Consider the following 18,096-nt stretch of genomic DNA (forward strand, 5'->3'; position numbering starts at 1 on the left):
ATTGAGTACTCGCTCGGTACAATCCGTATGAGTGCTTCGGGCAGTCACCTCAGCAGGGCGCACCCCAATAGGGGAGGCCATAGTGAAACAGCCACACGCACACTCATAAGGTCCCGAAAGAGGAGGTAAAGGGACATGGTTGCACACCAGAAGACTGTCTCTTATGGAAAGGAGGTCAGCGCGATCGTACCTGAGTGTCGCTGTGTTACACATGATGGTATAAAGGCAGGAGGCCAGAGTCCATAGCCCGCACCCGCTACCTCGACGCGGACGAGCGCAGACGGGCAGGACTCTGGCACGACTCCGGCTAAGCGACAGCGTCCCACTGCGCGTTCCTGCTGCGCGGGAGAGGACGACTTTAAATAGGCGTCTCCCAGAACAACTCGAGCGTCGGGACGCTCCAAGATGGCGCCCGCACAAGATCACACTCACCCCAAACTAAGATGGCGCCCACAGGAATCCAGCCCCGGGACCCGGACCCGCCGAATGGCGGTGAGTTTTCCTCAAATTAAGTGCGAGTAAGGGGACAGAAGCCCAGCAGAGCGGTGAGTAAAATCAGGGGATAAATAAAGTAAAGTAACCAAAATAAGCTAAAGGCAGGTTAAAATATCAGAGCCCGCTGGCAGCGCGACCCGCGCTAATGCAGCAATGATCAGAATAAGTGTTATAGATGCATTCGTTTGGAGCATTTGGCAGACTTTAAAGGATGTCCTGGCCCTAAAGCAAAATGCGCTAGTTGCGGATTAAAAGGTCATTTGACAAAAGCATGTAACAGAAACAAAAGTAAAGTGAAGTTTGTGAATGACATGGATATGGATGAAGATTTGGAGAAAGATTTAGAGGATAATTTAGTTATGAATTTACATGATAAGTTAGTTTTGAAGATCCGTGATGAAGATGTTGTTAACAAACCCATTTGTTTAATGAATATTGGTGGGGTGGATGTTAAGATTTATGCAGATTCTGGTTCACCCTATACAATTATTATTGAGGATATGTGGAAGTCTTCTTTTGTCCAACGAGTTGGTGAAAAATGATTATCACCAGATATTCATCCAGAAGGTTATATGGGGGAACCTATTGCTATCCTTGGTTTCCGTTGGTTTGTGTTTAAATTCAAGGGTAGAGAATGTAGAGGGAAGTTATACATAGCTAAGAAAGGGCCACCGGTTTTAGGGTGGTTCGACCAAAAGCAGTGGCACATCATTCTGGATCCAAACAGCAGTGAACAAGTTTTAGTTTTGGATGATAGTACTACAGTCACTAATGGACTTTTGCATAAATTTCCAAAAGTTTTCAGTAATATTTAGGAAATTTAATTGTGTTTGAGCACAAAATCATAATTAAAGAATACGCTTGTCCTAAGGTACATAAATGTAGAAATGTTCCCGTTTTAGTGAGAGCTGAAGTGAGTAAAGAACTAGATAAGTTAGTATCTAACAATATTATTGAGCTAATTGAAGCTAGTGAATGGGTTTCTCCGATTGTCGTTGCGAGACGGAGCAACGGAAAAATTAGGTTATGTGTAGATTTAAGGTACCTAAATAACAACATTGTGGTTGACAAGTTCCCACTTCCAAAGATTAATGAAATGGTGTCTAGTTTAGGCAATGCACGATGGTTCTCGACGATAGACCTATCGTCGGCATATCACCAAATTTCTTTGTGTCCTGAGTCAATGAAATTCACATCTTTTGTAACACCATTTGGTTGCTTCCGATATAAATGGATGCCTTTTGGCTTAGCTTCGGCGGCCGCTGTTTTTCAGCGATTAATGTATCAACTTTTTAAGGAGGAAAAGGGAGTCAGATTTTTCCAAGACGACATCCTTGTTTTTGGGGATGATGAGGATGAGCATTTGTCAAGATTGGAAAGGGTTTTGAGTATTCTTGAAAGCAAGGGCCTTACTGTAGAGTGTGACATATCTTGGTCATATTATTGACGAAGAAGGCGTAAGACCAAAACCCTCTTTGGTTTCTTCCATTTCAGAGGCTCCTGTCCCTACGTGTAAGGATGACATTAGATCATTTTTAGGAATGGCGGAATTTTGCTCAAAGTATGTGCCTAATTTTGCAAATATAACCTATAACATTCGACAACTCCTAAAAAAATGTTTTACATTTGAGTGGTCTAATTCTTGTGATGAAGATTTTAAGAACATAAAGCTAGCTATTGCCAAGGCCATTGCCCTGCATAGTTTTGATCCATCTCTAGAGAGCGTAATTACGACAGATGCTAGTAATAAGGACCTTGGAGCTGTTTTAGCTCAGGTGGATAAGAATGGCATTGAAAAAGTGATTGCTTACGCTTCAAGATCGTTGTCTCCTTGTGAAGAAAAGTACCCAATAATAGAAAGGGAAGCCTTAGCATGTGCTTGGGCGTTGAACATTTTAAATCTTTTGTTTTGGGGGAAAATGTGTATATTGCGTAGTGATCACAAACCCTTTGGTGAAAATTTTAACAACAGAAGGAGTGATCAATGCATCAGCAAGATTAGCTAGAATTTCAATGAGATTGCAAAATTTCATTTACAAGATAATTTACGTTCCTGGCAAGAGTAATGTGGTTGCGGATTTTTTGTCCAGAATGCCAGTCATGTTGGAAGAGTGTGACAATAATGAATGGAATGAGTTACAAGTTGCTTTTGTTCATGATGAGGGTCTTTCGGCTTTCTGTAAGGAGGAGTGGAGTAGGGAATATTCCACAGACAATAATTTGCAAAAGGTAATTTCATATACTGTTAATGGTTGGCCAAATAAAAAGGATTTGTAGGATGATGCTATTAGACCTTTTGGCGAGGTTAGGTCTGAACTTTCTGTAGCACATGAAACGCTTTTAAGAGGTGAGAGGATAATTCTTCCTATAGGATTACGTGAGGGGATTATTGAACTCTGCCACGAGGGTCATCCAGGAATTGTGAGATCTAAGTCATTAGTTAAAAACTTATTTTGGTGGCCAGGTTGTGATTCCCAAACAGAGAAGGTTGTCAGGAATTGCGTTTTGTGCTTCTTCAGATAAGACCTTACGTACCTTTGGTCCTCCGATGTTAGAAAGTTCCTTTCCTGATAATCCTTGGGAATGTGTAGCAGTTGACATAATGGGTCCTATTCAGGAGCATGATGTATCTCATCATTTTTTAATTGTTCTTATGGATCTTTTCTCTAAATGGCCTGTTGTTAAAGTTGTTGAGAGGGCAGACACAGATTCAGTTCTTTCTTTTCTTGATGAGACTTTTGTAGCTGAAGGAATTCCTTCCTGCATCCTCACGGATAATGGAGTTCAGTTTTTATCTTTAAGGGCAAAAGCGTATTTTAAAAAATTGGGTATTAACCATAGAACAACATCACTTTATAATCCAAGTGGAAATGGTGTTGTTGAAAGATTTAATAGAGTTTTGAAGAATACTATTCAGTTGTCAATAAGTAATAATCTAGATTGGCCTACACAAATTGGGAAGGTTGTTTGGAATTACCATATCACTAGTAATGATTCCACAGGTATTTCTCCATTTGTGTTAATGAAAGGTAGAAATCCATGTTCTAAGCCTATTCCTGCTTGGTTATTTTCTAGTGATGTGGAGCCGTGGTCTAGAGAGTTGATTAAGGCACGTTTGGAACAGGTGCACGATAAAAGTAAAAAGTATCATGATTTGAAGCATGGTTCTAAAGAGGTTCAAATTGAGGTTGGAGATTGGATCCGAGTCAAGAAGCCTTTTAAGGTCCAAAAAGGTAATTCCCAGTTCTCAGAGCATTTTCAGGTGGTGGAGATTTTGAAGAACTCTGTGAAGCTTAATAATGAGAAGGTATGGAATCTTAATAGAATTGCAAAATGTAAACCTTGAAGTTCTCACACTATTTGGAAACCAGAGGATTTGGATGTGGAAAGTTCCTCTAAGGATGATTAGTTGCTGGTCAATCCAGAGGAGGTTAATTGTCCTTCTAGTATAAGTGAGGTGGAAAATGCTGTTCCATCAGCTAGTGGTGATGTGGTTTCATCTGGTAATGTTTCTGAGGGGTCAATTGTGGTTCAACAAGATGAGGGGTCTGCTTCTGATGGTGAAGACTCAACTTTGTGTCGTCATTCCTCAAGGAAGAGGGTGGTGCCTTCTTGGCTTAAAGATTACGTTATTAATAATAAGTTAAAAAAACATCTATTACAGGTTCTTATATTGTATTGTGAATACATTTAAAGTATCAATTATATCATACAATGTTTTATATTTAGTAGTGCGTTTTAATGTTTTTTTAATATTAATTGCTCCTTTGTTTATTTTGTTTTTTATTATTAGGAAAAGGGGGATGTGTTGTGTTTGCATTTCTTAAATGTACTGTAGTTCTTTCCTTGTGCATGTGCCAGCTTAGGTCACTGTTAGAATGTAGAATGTTATATGTGTCATTATACTGTGCATCATTTGTAAAGGACAGTTGTTCCTTGGATGCTGAACTTACTGGATGACATGTGATTGAGCTCTTCGAGTTATAAAAGGAAACTTATCTACATTCCTGCATTTATCCTTTATTACAATACTGAGAAAAGCAAGAGGCTGTTAAGGCGGCAAATGATTACCGTGCCAAGTTACATTGAATAATCTCAAGCTAAAATACAACTGTGTATGAGTAGTTACTACAAACAAATGTATTTTCTGTCACGTACACACCAGGGAAGGGAAGGAGTACTGCCATACAACTACCTGGAGCTGTCAACGGTGCAGTGCTAAGTGAAGTAAACGTCCCTCCTAGAATGTCCGAACAGCACACTTACATAATAACATTCTTCTTTATTCTACAAGGTAAGTTCAACAAGCATTGTCAAAAGCACAAGGGTTAAAAACCATGCATAATTATTTTTATAGTTTTTCCTGTTAGCTAAAAAGCGAAGAATGGGAGAACGTAGCACAGGATGATATGGACCAGTTACCAAACATGCACACGAACTCCTCAATGAAACGCACTAGTAAATAAACTCCGCGGCAATAAGGGAGAACACGGAAGTATGCCTCCAGTTACTGAGGCAAGACAAGCATAAGAAGCTTTGACAAAACCCTTCCGGGCTCTCCCTATTCACGCCTGCGGCGGAATCGAATTCGCACAGTTCAGGATTCTCAAAAGCCGTTGCCTCGGAACATTATTGCCCACGTGACACGTAGTAGAGCGAGCTACGCTGTGCTTGCAAGCAGCAGAAAATCATTGGATACCTTTAACCCGTGCGCTCGAACTGCTGCAACAGGGAAGCATTGAGCGCGCGCCTCGCTGTCTGCGTGTGTTGTAATGTCTCGCGCCACACTCCGAGCTGACGCTGACTCTATCAGAGGAATGTGTCAGCCGTCCTCCCGTAACAACCCATCTCCACGGCCCCGCCTGTAAACACACCTCCCTCCTCGCCGCCTCCAGTTCAGCCTTGACGGGTCCCGGCCACGCTTTGTCAAACTCCTCCCCGGTGTGTGTGCGTCCTGTGCCCGGTGCCCGCCTCTCTCTCCCTTCAGGACTTAGGGGGGGTGGGGGTCCCATGTTTTGTATGGCGGCGGTTGCTGCCGCGGTCTGCGCCCTTTCTTCGCGATTCATCTACGACCTCGGCTCGTTTTATTTCACTACAGGTCTTGTGCAAGGAAACTTGTAACCGTTTCAAGGACTAGCCAGCCGAACCAGTCAGAACTAAAGACAGGAAACCAGGGCAGAGTGCGCCTTCTCCCAAGCGCTCTTCTCGAAACGGATCTCGGGACAGGCTCCGCCGCTGCCCCCCCCGCGAGCACGGACAACGGGGGCCATGAAGCTGAGCCGGCAGGTGACGGTGCTGGGCAGCGCAATCTTCTGCGTGGTGGTCTTCTCCCTCTACCTGATGCTCGATCGCAGCCAGTTTGACCAGCCCAGGAACCCCCGGCGGGAGGGTAGCGGATTCCCTAAGGTGAGTGGCAGCGGGGTGCATAGGATCGTGTTAACAGCCACATTGGTGGGTCTTGTTCCGGGGACAGTTGTGCTGGCGGTGTCCCGTTGAACAACAAAGTGTTCCTTTGATGGACAATTCGACAGACGATCACTGCATGCACTGATCCCTAAATAGGGGCGTAGCTTTTGCACTGAGGATTTTCCCCTCGTAGCACTTTTGTTGTGGTGTCCTGACCCCACTGCCCCCTTTCTCCAGACCCTGTCAAAGTTACTTTAGAACAGAAATCGTCTAACAGCAGCGATGTCTGCAACTGGTGTTTACATGGCGGCCACGTGGGGGCGACAGCAGCAGCGCTCTGATCTGAAACAGGTTCTTTTAATGTGACACCCACTGGCAGACGTGTCCCGCCGCTACTGGAGTCTCTGTTGGCCCCCGGGCGAGGGTGGACTCTGTCCCCACAGGTTCGACCCAAGGTGCGCGGGGACCGAACAATGTGGCCTTGGGTGAATGTTTATGCGGTTGTAAATTACTGAGAAGAACTCCTACAGTCCAACGTTAAGCGGGCAAACCGACTAATTCTTTCTAAATGCTGCAGTTTGACCTGTGTAGGCAGCCCGAGTGCTGATACAAATAGCTTCAGATGCAAAAAGATTCGGTGTGCAAGCCAGGAGCTGATTAGTTGAAGTGTCTATGCTGCATGTTGTGCGCGCTGCTTACTACCCATCTATCTTACAGACCGAAAAAATAGCAAGTGTGTTTAGGGAAAATAAATGCCAGGAGCCCAAATAGACCTGCCATAGAGATGTACCTGTCTGCATTTGTCCATAGCAGTATTTATTGAAGATATCCAGGTGGCTGCTGTATAATGTAAAACGTTTAAGGTGTAAAACAAATATGGCAGTAAAAGCGTAGACCTCTCGTTTCCCAAACTTTTTTTTCGACTTTTTTTGACTCTGGTACTACAACCTGCTGTTTCACTCAACATTTAATTGGGAAATCCGCAATAGAAAGAAACACTTAAGGAGTAGAAAATAAACATGTTGCACCATGGCGAATCTTACTGTTTTATGAGTTATCTAAACCCAAGTCACGCCGAACTTTTTCAAAAATTTCATTTTTATTAGTAAGTGGCCCCCTATTTCATCCCAGCCTTATTTTATGCACGATATTCGCGTTTGCTGGACCATATCCTCTCTTTGAAGTAGGTTTATACTGTGCTACTTTCCGTGTTTGCATATAACTTCAGCAGCAGCTACACGTTCGTGTGGATTGCACAATAGCCACATCTGTCAGAGAAGTGGTTCTAAGTGTATAAATAAGGACAACATCTAGCATGTGCTGGTTATTATGGTGTGTAAGCGAGATTGAACTTCTCCATGAAGATAGGGAACACTGAATGTGATATTTTTTTATTTATGCAGGGAGAAAGGAGGGTGTGAACAGAAAATAGATCATAGAATTTAAGGCATGGAAATTCTCACAGGCTTTTGACTTTTTTAGAAATCATTGTGGATATGGATATCAAACTGATTTCTTCAGTGTTGTAATGTGTCGGAAGAACGTAAATCATTTCCGTTAGATAACATTTTCTTTATTCGTCTTCCGTTTTTTTAATGCTTTGGCCTTGTTCAAAGTGTTTATACTTTGGCAGTTTAGGAGAACATTCAAAATGTGTTTCGCCCTATGTTGCTAGTATTGCCTGAGGCTTTTTCAAGGCCTGCTGCGGTTGCGTCAGGTTTGAGACCTGTGTGATTGCGGTGAAGACGTTATTCTCAGACTGAGTTACAGTCCGTAGAGTTGGGCACATGTTCATCATGTGTGCCATGTCTTCCTTAATGTCTCCTACCCTCCAGCATGCATATACCATTTTTATAGTATTCTATGTGTATTCCTTTTGTGTTTGCTTTACTTGAGGATGAGGCAGTCCTCCCCCTTGTCTTTTGCTCTGTCTTGTGGAGTATTTGTTTATTATTTGCTGTATATTCTCTTTCCATTCATTTACGGTAATGAGTCCGCAAATTCCACACTATCTAGGCCTTTATGTATTTCTGAGATTGCCTTTTAGAGTGCTGGGTTGTATGGCAAAGTTTCTCAACTCTGGTGACTTAACTGTGGAGTTTGTGTTCCAGGATCATCTTATTGCGTGTAATAGAAGTGTCACCTTTCACATAAGTTCAGAGCTTGTTTCTCTAATGTAGTTGTGGCGAGCAAATCAAGCCCCCAGATAGCCAATATTGCAACTCCTGCTGTGTATTGCTGGTACAGTAGTTTGGTTATGAAATATGGAAAAGATTGGCAATAGATAAGTTGTCATTTGCAGTCGCTGAAGACCAGGTCAAAGTACCTATCGATTGCTGCTGTAAAATCTGCTAATTGATCATGCATTGTGTAGTAAAGGAAGATGCACAGTCCACTGTGTGGGTTAAGATCCTTTATTGTTAGTTCCTTCCAAGATAATAAGTAGAGAAGTAAAGCCCCACCAGAAGCTAGCTTTTAGCAGCTCAGCCTGAGTTGACCAACTGCCACAGTCAGGAAGAGAGAGACACTGTGAGCCAGAGAGTCGCCCAGGCATTCTATGATGTCACAGATGACATAGTACAGTCTATCTAGTGAAGAACAGCGGAAAGGACATTTACTACACATCCTCTTCCCTTATGGAATAAGAACAGAATAGAGAACAGAATAGGCAAAATACCTCAAATGCATCATCAGCAGAAAAGTACAAGAATGAGCCAAATGAGATGTTCAGAGATAACATTAGCATGAGGTATCATTAGCAGAAAAGTGAACAAAGAAAACTAAATTTTAATACTATATGCCACATCCCCCTCCCTTAACGAACCAAAGCAGCTAAGCTAAGTGGTCACACTCATAACCTCCCCACACATGGGTTACACCACAGGGTAAACACCCAGAACAAAAGTGAGTGTAGACGGAGACGCTAGAGAGAGACACAATAGGGGTAAAATTCACTCAAGATAACCCTAAGAGAGCAAACCCCTTTCACAAAAACTCACCAAAGAAAAACAATCTTTTCAAAGAACTAGAACTTCCCCTGATAAAGACGTGCTGACACTAAAGTTATGATAAATTCACAGCTCAAAGTCTTACCAACATGAAACCCTGGCCACAAGTTACAAGAAGGTAGACTTCGACCAGAACATAGTGCACAAATAGTCTCCACCAAAAGCAAGGGACAGCACAGAGTATGAGGAATGTACCGCAGGACAGTAATCCTGGGAACCAAAAATGGGGCATGGACTACCGGCAAATACCCAACCTCCCCTGAAAAGGGTACACCGCAGGACAGTAATCCTGGGAACCAAAAATGGGGCATGGACTACCCGCAAACACTCAACTTCCCCTGAGAAGGGTACACCGCAGGACAGTGGTCCTGGGAACAAAAATGGGGCATGGACTACCCGCAAATACCCAACCTCCCCTGAAAAGGGTACACCACAGGTTAAGGACAACAACACTGGGAACAAAAATGGGGCATGGACAACCCACAAACACCTCTACATGGGGCATGGACTACCCACAAATACACAATCTCCCCTGAGTAGGGTACACCACAGGATAATAAACCTGAAAACAAGAATAGGGCATGGACTACCCGCAAACACCACCACATGGGGCATGGACTACCCGCAAACACACAATCTCCCCTAAGTAGGGTACACCGCAGGATAATAAACCTGGGAACAAGAATAGGGCATGGAGTAACCCGCAAACACCACTACATGGGGGATGGACTACCCACACAAACGCCACCTCCCCTAGATAGGGTACACTTCAGGATACCAACCCTGACAAAATGGATGAGCATTGACTACCCCACCACACCATACTACGACACACTTTGTAAAGAAGCACCAGAAATTTCCCATTCTAAAAACACACTCCTATACAGAACAAAACTGTGTTAAATGACATGCATTAGGCGTTGAGAACTGCTACACAAATACATTAATAATATTAGCTCCGGTGAGCGACTTCTCACCCGGGTCTTTAACGCAAGAAGATCATTCCATTCAATTGTGGAGTAGTCTTGTAGTCCCAAAAATAATTCTGAATCGGAGATCACCGGCAGTAATAGTGTCCCAACTCCGGTCGGCTCTGCGGCAGAGATGTGTATAAGGACCATTGTTATGATCAGGTTGTTACGATCAGGTTTACAAGGTGCCGACACAAATCGTGACCTTCACACCAGGAATTTGAAGACCACAATGTGCGAGTTTAAGTTGAAGCCACACTGGGAATACAACATGGATACATCAAGCTTCAATTTGCAAGACACAGCACCAGACAAGAGTACGCAGTACACAATACACTGATCCTGAGCAAGATGGCGGCACGCTGTTACGCCTCCGCCGGATGGTTCACGGCCAAAGCGTGCTGAACGAAGACAACCGGAAATCTGCAGCGTCACAGGGGGTTCGCTACGGAGGAAGACCATCGCTAATTCCTAGATGCATTCTAAACACATCATCAATTGGACGGTAGCAGGGAAAGAGAAGAGATCGCTGCTGGCCAACCGTCGACCAACCGTCATCAGCATCCAGGACAGTGAGTAGACAATGACAAAACACCACACTGTGCTTTGTTAATGGCTAGATGCTTAAAGCAAGGGCAATCGTCATGGCACAATAAAAAGAAAACTCGGAGATAGTCTCTCATCCACTCGTGCACATGCGACGCCTTAAATTCCACATAAGATGCCTCTGAAATGAATGCCCATTCATAGGACAGAGACAGAGACGCTCACACAGAACAGCGCTGCTAAGAACAACTGATCAATGTCGCAGACCAGATGCCTTCCTCCAAGGTGCAGGAATAGTGCGTCGATTTTTAAACAGAATGTCTTTTTAGTAAGAGCTCGTTTCTACACGCAGGAAGGCATAGGCAGAGGGAACTTTAGAGTCTCTTAGAACCCAAAACGCCTAGGTTGCAGGCTGACTAAACACAAACAAACATCAAAGTAAAGTCTTGCGCCCAGGGTGCAGGCTGTCCAGGTGGAACACAACACTGGTGGGGTCAGCTGGGCCTTACCTTTTAGTTCAAATTCGAATTTTTCCACAATTCTTGATGTCTTGGGTTCTTTTCTTTGTAGTTGCTTAATTACTTATTCTTAACTGCACGCGTAGGTTAATCCAGTTCAAAACATCGCCAAAATGTAGTAAAGGAAGATGCACAGTCCACTGTGTTAAGATCCTTTATTGTAAGTTCCTTCCAAGATAATACGTAGAGAAGTAAAACCCCACCAGGAGCTAGCTGTTAGCAGCTCAGCCTGAGTTGACCAACTGCCACAGTCCGGTAGAGAGAGGCACTGTGAGCCAGAGAGTCACCCAGGCATTCTATGATGTCACAGATGACAACAACAAACTGTATCCAAACCGGCCCAGGTCTATCCTACGGACCCATCTCATGCCGTTCATGTCAATGGACCAGCCTGGGTCAACTTTCAACGGATCCTCACATAATCCCTACTAACCCCCAGCATGAACTAAAATGTCTATATTTTAACGCCAGATCACTACCCAAGCATCTTAACATCTTAACCTCAAAAACGCCAGATTTGGTTTTTGTCACCGAAACGTGGCTATCCGATGCCAGTGCCCCAGACCTAGCCAACGCCCTCCCCCCCAATTATAAAATAATAACACAAAACAGACAAAGCAAGAAAAAAGGAGGCGGAGTCGCCGTAATTTTCAGGGACCACCTAACTTGTCTAACGGATACAATTAATGCGGATCCCGAACATGAGCTACTACCATTTAAAATTCTCGCTGAGAATTATGTTATGCTAGCGGGCGCAGTTGTCTATAATCCACCAGGACAACAAATCAACCTCAGCGCTAAACTCCTGAACCAAGTACTCCCTTTGTGCCTAAAGCACAAAAACTACATGATCATTGGAGACTTTAATGTCCATTACGAAAACCCCAACGCCCCTGGAGTCGCACAGCTCAAATACGACATGGAAATCCTCCAACTGAAACAATTGGCCGATGGCCCTACGCACATAGCAGGGCACACCCTGGATCTCCTTTTTACGAACATCGAGTCGACCACCCTTAAGGAAACTATCCCACTGTCATGGTCCGACCATTTCATGCTCTCATTCTCACTTGAACTTCCCGGCAAACCCGTTAAGACCAGATCCACCCCCCTCACCTCCAATAGAGCCTGGAGACTAATTAAAGACTCCAACTTCCAAAACCATTTTTACGAGACAGATGTCTCCCTACCAGACAATGAACCTATCGGTAATAATGTCATCCGGCTAGAAACCAGAATCCGTCAAACATTGGACAAAATAGCACCCTTGCGAGAAGTTAGGAAAAAAACAACCATTAACGAAAAATGGTACACCCCCACCCTCAAGAGCCTTAAAATGGAATGCCAAAAAACAGAACACCAATGGAGACAAGCGAAAGACCCTACAACCAGAGCCAACTATACTGCCAAAAGGAAACAATACATCCTTGCCATCCGAGAGGCAAAAAAGGCATTTTTTGTGCAACGAATTAACGAAAACCACAACTCTGCAAAAGAGTTATTTAAAATCGTGAAAGAGCTCAGCAATCCATCCTGCACTTCGCAAATCCTCACCCCTTCAACAGAAGCATGTGAACGGATTAGCACCTTCTTCTCCGAAAAAAATTAATAACATTTATTCAACCTTCACCCCCTCCCATCCCATCTCCCCTTATGATAACTTTGACGTACGCCCATCTACATCCGACAACGACAACGATCGCCTAGACTTGGGCAACTCCCCTTGCCTATCCAACTTCCAACCACTCTCCGAAGAAGAAGTGTTAACAGTCCTTAGAGCAATAAAATCCGGCTCTCCTGCAGACCCCTGCCCGCACTTTGTATTCTCTGAAATTGCACCGACTCTATGCCCACTTATTACCAAACTTTTTAACCAGTCCCTCGCCTCCGCGTCCTTTCCAGATTGCTGGAAACACGCATCTGTAACCCCCCTCCTGAAGAAAGCTGGTTCCGATATTCTCAATCCTGAGAACTATAGGCCAATTTCACAACTCCCCTACCTCTCCAAAGCATTGGAGAAAATGGTTAACTCACAGTTATCCAAATATCTGGAGGACAACTCGCTTCTGGACCCCACCCAAACCGGATTCAGATCCAACAACAGCACCGAGGCTACGCTGCTGGCAGTGTCGGACAGTGTCAGATGCATCACCGACCAAGGGGGCTCGGTGGCTCTGATACTGTTAGACCTGTCGGCAGCGTTCGACACGGTGTCGCACAAATGCCTACTGAACATTCTCCGGAGCAAAGGAATACAAGACACAGCGTTGCAATGGATTGAATCCTTCCTGAGCAACCGCAGCCAAGCAGTGCACATGGGCCAATTCCATTCAGAACCCCGTCCCATTGGCTGTGGAGTCCCACAAGGGGCTTCCCTAAGCCCCACTCTCTTTAATGCCTACGTATCATCTTTGGCCGACATCGGAAGAAAGTGGGGCATCGGCATCTGCTCATATGCCGACGATACGCAGCTGATGGTGACCATGAACGAAAGATCGGAAAGACTAGAAACAACTAAAAATAAACTCCACAGCTGCCTCTCCGAAATGGCGAATTGGATGCGTAACCACTGCCTTAAGCTCAATGCCGGAAAATCCGAAATTCTATTGTTCGGAGGAGCCAAACTATTGTGGAACGATTCATGGTGGCCACCGTCACTGGGAACAGCCCCCACCCCGAAACAATACGCCAGAAACCTAGGCATTATGATGGATGACGCACTATCTATGAAAGATCATGTGCGCACACTATGGGGTAAGGGATTTGCAATCCTGAAACTCCTCGCTAAGATCTTCACCTGGATCCCACTCGACTGTCGTCGTACGATTACCCAGGCCCTCCTAGTCAGCCGCCTGGATTATGGCAATGCTCTATTCGAAGGAATGAACGAGCAGCTGTTCTCCCGCCTACAGGTTCTGCAAAACCAGGCTGCAAAACTGGTATGCAACAAAGGCAAACGAGACTCGGCATCAGCATGTCTAAAACAACTCCATTGGCTGCCGATGCGCCAGCGTGCCACATTCAAACTACTTTGTCATGCGCACAAAGCCCTCCACAAAACAGGCCCTACAATCCTGCAAGGGAAAATTTAATTTTATATTCCAAACAGGAACTTAAGATCCACTAACTCAGCCCTAGCAAAACCTAAGCGTATCTATAAAACAAGGACAGGAGGACGAGCCTTCTCTCACCTGGCGGCCAAACGATGGAATGAATTACCGATGGATCTGAGACATACTGTAAACCTTCTTTCATTCCGGCAAAAACTCAAAACACACCTCTTCCCCAAAAACTAACCCCTCTCGCATAAACCTCGGCAGTGTTTTCTCTTTTAGCGCCTTGATATCCCTTGGGATGAATGCTGCGCTCTACAAATACCAGAAATAAATAAAGAAATAAATAAATAGTACAGTCTATCTAGTGAAGAACAGTGGAAAGGACATTTACTACACATTGATATGTGGTTTTAAGGAAACCATTAAACTCATTTTTTGAATAATTAAACCCACTATTGTACAAGTAACATGCCATGTTCATTGTGGTAATTGATCGGCCAGTCTCCAATTGAGCAGCCAGCCTTGATTTTTAGAAGTCCGAACTCAGTAGGTCTCCACACATTCTTCAGAAGAGAATCTAGTATCTGTTGACTCAAAAAAGTTAGTGATACGCACCTCTGTCTCAATAATATTATCAGAAGGGCCTCAAGCATGTACATGCATATTAAAATAAAGTGATTTTAACTGACAAAGATGTTTCTCGCTTGTCCAATCAGTGCAAGACCACATGATGTGTTTTCCAACTGTTCTGGTATATGATGTTTGTATAGAGTCACATGCAGTTTAGTTATGTAAGTGCACATCAATGTATTTTTTGGAGCCCAAGAAAAGCTGGTTCCTGTTTGGTGTTGTGTATTTTTATTTTGAGTGTAGTAGGCTTCCAAAGATAAATATTGAAGCCAGGCATTGTCATAGGCCTTCTGTTCTATGGCTTTTGTAATGTAGGTCTTGTATTTTTCATTAGGCAGATGAAGTCTGCAAATAATGCCAACCTCATCTTACCATCTTCCATAGGGAAGCCTTGTAGTGTTGAGTTGCCTCTGTGTATAGACTTGCCTCTGTGTATAGACTATCACTTTATTGCAATAAAAAATTAATAATGAGATGGATAACCTTATGCAGTCATCCTGGAATCCATAATTTTGAAGGAGTCCTTGTTTACTGTCATTTCCATGAGCGGCCCTTTTTACCATTATTTGGGTGGATTAGGATGGAAGGAACTTAACCTTTACCCATTTTAGAAATAAGCAGATATTTTTTCCACACTCAAAGAAGGATTTGAAGAGGTAAATTAAGATATCTCTTCATATGAATCTGTTTGGACCTGGTGCTTTATTGGTTGTGAGCATAATCAAAATAAATACCTCGCCTGATATACTTTTCGTGTGACTTAGTTAACAAAGGGACAAGTTGAATGTTTGTCAAAATAATGTCATTCGCTATTTACATTTCTTTTTATCTATCATACACAAAGAGGAAAACTGATAGAATATTCATTTGTGAGAAGGGTGTGTCCTGTCACCATTGGATCAAAACATTATCATATATTAGCATTGAAATTCAAGGCATCAATAAAACATTCTTCCAATCAGAGGAGGAAGTGAGACGCCTGTTTTTACTCTAGTTTGTTGTTTTTGAAGAAAAGAGAAAACTGATCTTAAATAGTCCCTGAATTTGTCTGTATTTCTTAAGTAATAGGGGAGCTGGAACTCGTGAAAAATCACTTGATTGTGTAAGTCTTTTTTACTCTCCTGATAGGTAGTAACCACACATTTCGGAATTATCTTGTTTAGGGAGGGCCCAAGGGGAGTTTCCGCAGGACGTTGAACTGTTGTATTGATTGCCTAAAAGGAACAAGGTAAAATTTGTCAGGTTTAAAGCCTAGTATAATTTAGAGTCACCTGTTTGTGTGGTCCAGTAAGGACATACCTTCAGAGTCGGTCAGACTGTAGTGCATGCACGTTGACTGCAGAAATATGTAAAAATATATAACAAATGCATCATTCCGATAATTTGTTTCAAAAGGAGAGGCAAAGTCACATTTAGTTATTTTCAATACAATTAAAAAAAAAAGCGCATGTACCTTATTGCTGAACTGGGGTTGGGTACATGTGGTTTCTTGTTCTTTCAGGGGACTCAGTTTGTGTGCGGGCAGGTTGCGGTCTGATTGTTTGGCTTCTTTACTTGTGATAGGTTGGTCTAATACATTGTTTCCTAATTTTCAATACTTTTTAGTGGATACATGGTTCCATGATTGGGAAATAAATTCACCATAACAATCAAATTTCTTCTGATATCAACAGTACACCATGAATCTTATCCACTAACACCACATTTTTACATTGATACAACAATATGTGCAAGCCAGATACAGACAGCTGTACTCTGAATGTAGTGTTCATTGTTTGTTCAAATAGGGATATGGATAGGGAGTCGAGGGAGAACAATGACCATCCTAAATCTGGTACATGATCAAACAATGGCAACAATCTCTTTCTCTTGGGTGTCTGGCTGCTGCCCATGGCCCCCATTCCGTTCTCTGACGTCGACCACTCTGGACCAGAGTCTGATTTAATATCCTCCAAAAATTCTTTTGCTACCATGGGGGTTTGTAAAAGCTTAGTTCCTGTAATTTGTCTATATGTGAAGTATTGCTGCATACCGCAGGAGGCACTCTAGCCTACCAGTAGCAATTCCTTAACATTTAGGAGCTATGCTTTCATGTTATGCATGGGTCTGCCCACGTCTAGGAAAATCACTATATTGTGTTCCTTATAAGGAAGCCCTTGATTTTTGGAGGCTAGTCACATGGCCAACTCCCTCTGTCTCAGAGATTCCATTTCAACCAAAACAATACCAGTGTCTAATGTTGCCCCTTTGGGCCCTAGTGACCGTAGGTGGAATGCCCTGTGGGCCTCCAGCGAGAGTGCATTGTCAACTCACTTGAACTCCGTCTGAAGGAAACTCTGTACCATGTCTCCAGTATTGCTTTCTGCAGCCTGGGAACCCTAGGAGTCTCGAAACTGAGGCCAATAGAGAATTGTCACACCATGGAAGAGATAGCACATTTCCTGAAGTTCCCTGGACTCCGTTGCATTTCACTGGCACCACCGTTCTTCTCGGTTTTTCAGTAAATGCTGCTCTAGGCTCCCAAGTCATATCTCATGGTGACCATTCTTCCCGGTCAGATTTTCTAGGATGCCTTCAATTGCTGAGAATTTGTGGTCAATACTTCAGAAATGCCCTTCATGGCTTTTAGCAACTTATGATTCAACATCTCTCCTGGGGCCAGGCCAGTCAACTGAAGGTCCTCTGGCTCTCCAGACTCTCCATTAAGGATAATGGGGGACCCGGTGTCCCTCAGAACCTGGGTATTAGTAATATAGAAAACAATTTGTTCTGTCTGTATAAGATATGAGTAAATCAACTCTACCTGTATTTTCTTGGTGTTTTCTTAACTACAATTGTTTTTTCATTTACTGTGTAAAAGTGTGAAACACATTTTCTCTTGTATTGAATGCAGTTATTACAGCAATTGTATCTCCAGACACTCGTCCTCATTGGGATAGCATTGCAAAAAGGCTTTCTTGTCTCTGGTGAACTTAAGTTTTCTGTCCTTTAGTGGCATAATAGCAGAATCTCCCTTATTAAACCAGCTTATATATGCCAGTATGTTGTCTGATGGTGGCAGTCCTCACAGGCACTATAGGCCTTGTCTGCCGTCTCTGTATCTCTAAGTGCCGCTCACCGCACCGCCACACCAGGTGTGCCACCACAGGCTTCTTGTCTCGAGTGCCTGTTTGGGGACTTCTTACATGCAGTCAGACCTCTACTCGAATCCCCACCTGCTGCTAGAAAACAAACTTGCAGGCTGCAACTTCACGCTGCTGTTCTCTGACTCTGTGCATTTGGCAGCTATACCATCTTGGAACTTCCCTTTCTGGTGAATGGAAAGAGAAACACTTCTCGAGTTTCAGGGCTGAAAATAGTCATCTGAGGAATGGTGCCCTTTCCTCTCCATCAGCATTAGGGACCTTGATCTCGCCCCAGTCTTGCCTTGGGCCACCAATCCCAACCGCGCAGCTCTGAGAAAAGT

At 43.5% G+C, this 18,096-nt stretch overlaps 1 protein-coding gene across 1 annotated transcript in view; it reads left to right on the top strand.

Annotated features, from left to right (window-relative positions):
* Positions 1–5,369: 5,369 nt before the first annotated feature.
* Positions 5,370–18,096, top strand: part of MAN2A1 (mannosidase alpha class 2A member 1) — a 1,326,430-nt gene continuing 1,313,703 nt past the window's right edge. The window contains exon 1 of the mRNA XM_086961008.1: positions 5,370–5,901. Coding sequence (XP_086817134.1) covers positions 5,764–5,901 — 138 coding nt within the window. The 5' untranslated portion in view covers positions 5,370–5,763. The remainder of the gene's footprint in view (positions 5,902–18,096) is intronic.

This window comes from Lissotriton vulgaris, chromosome 3_1, assembly GCF_964263255.1.
Source record: "Lissotriton vulgaris chromosome 3_1, aLisVul1.2, whole genome shotgun sequence".
In the NCBI taxonomy this organism is placed as follows: Eukaryota; Metazoa; Chordata; class Amphibia; order Caudata; family Salamandridae; genus Lissotriton; species Lissotriton vulgaris.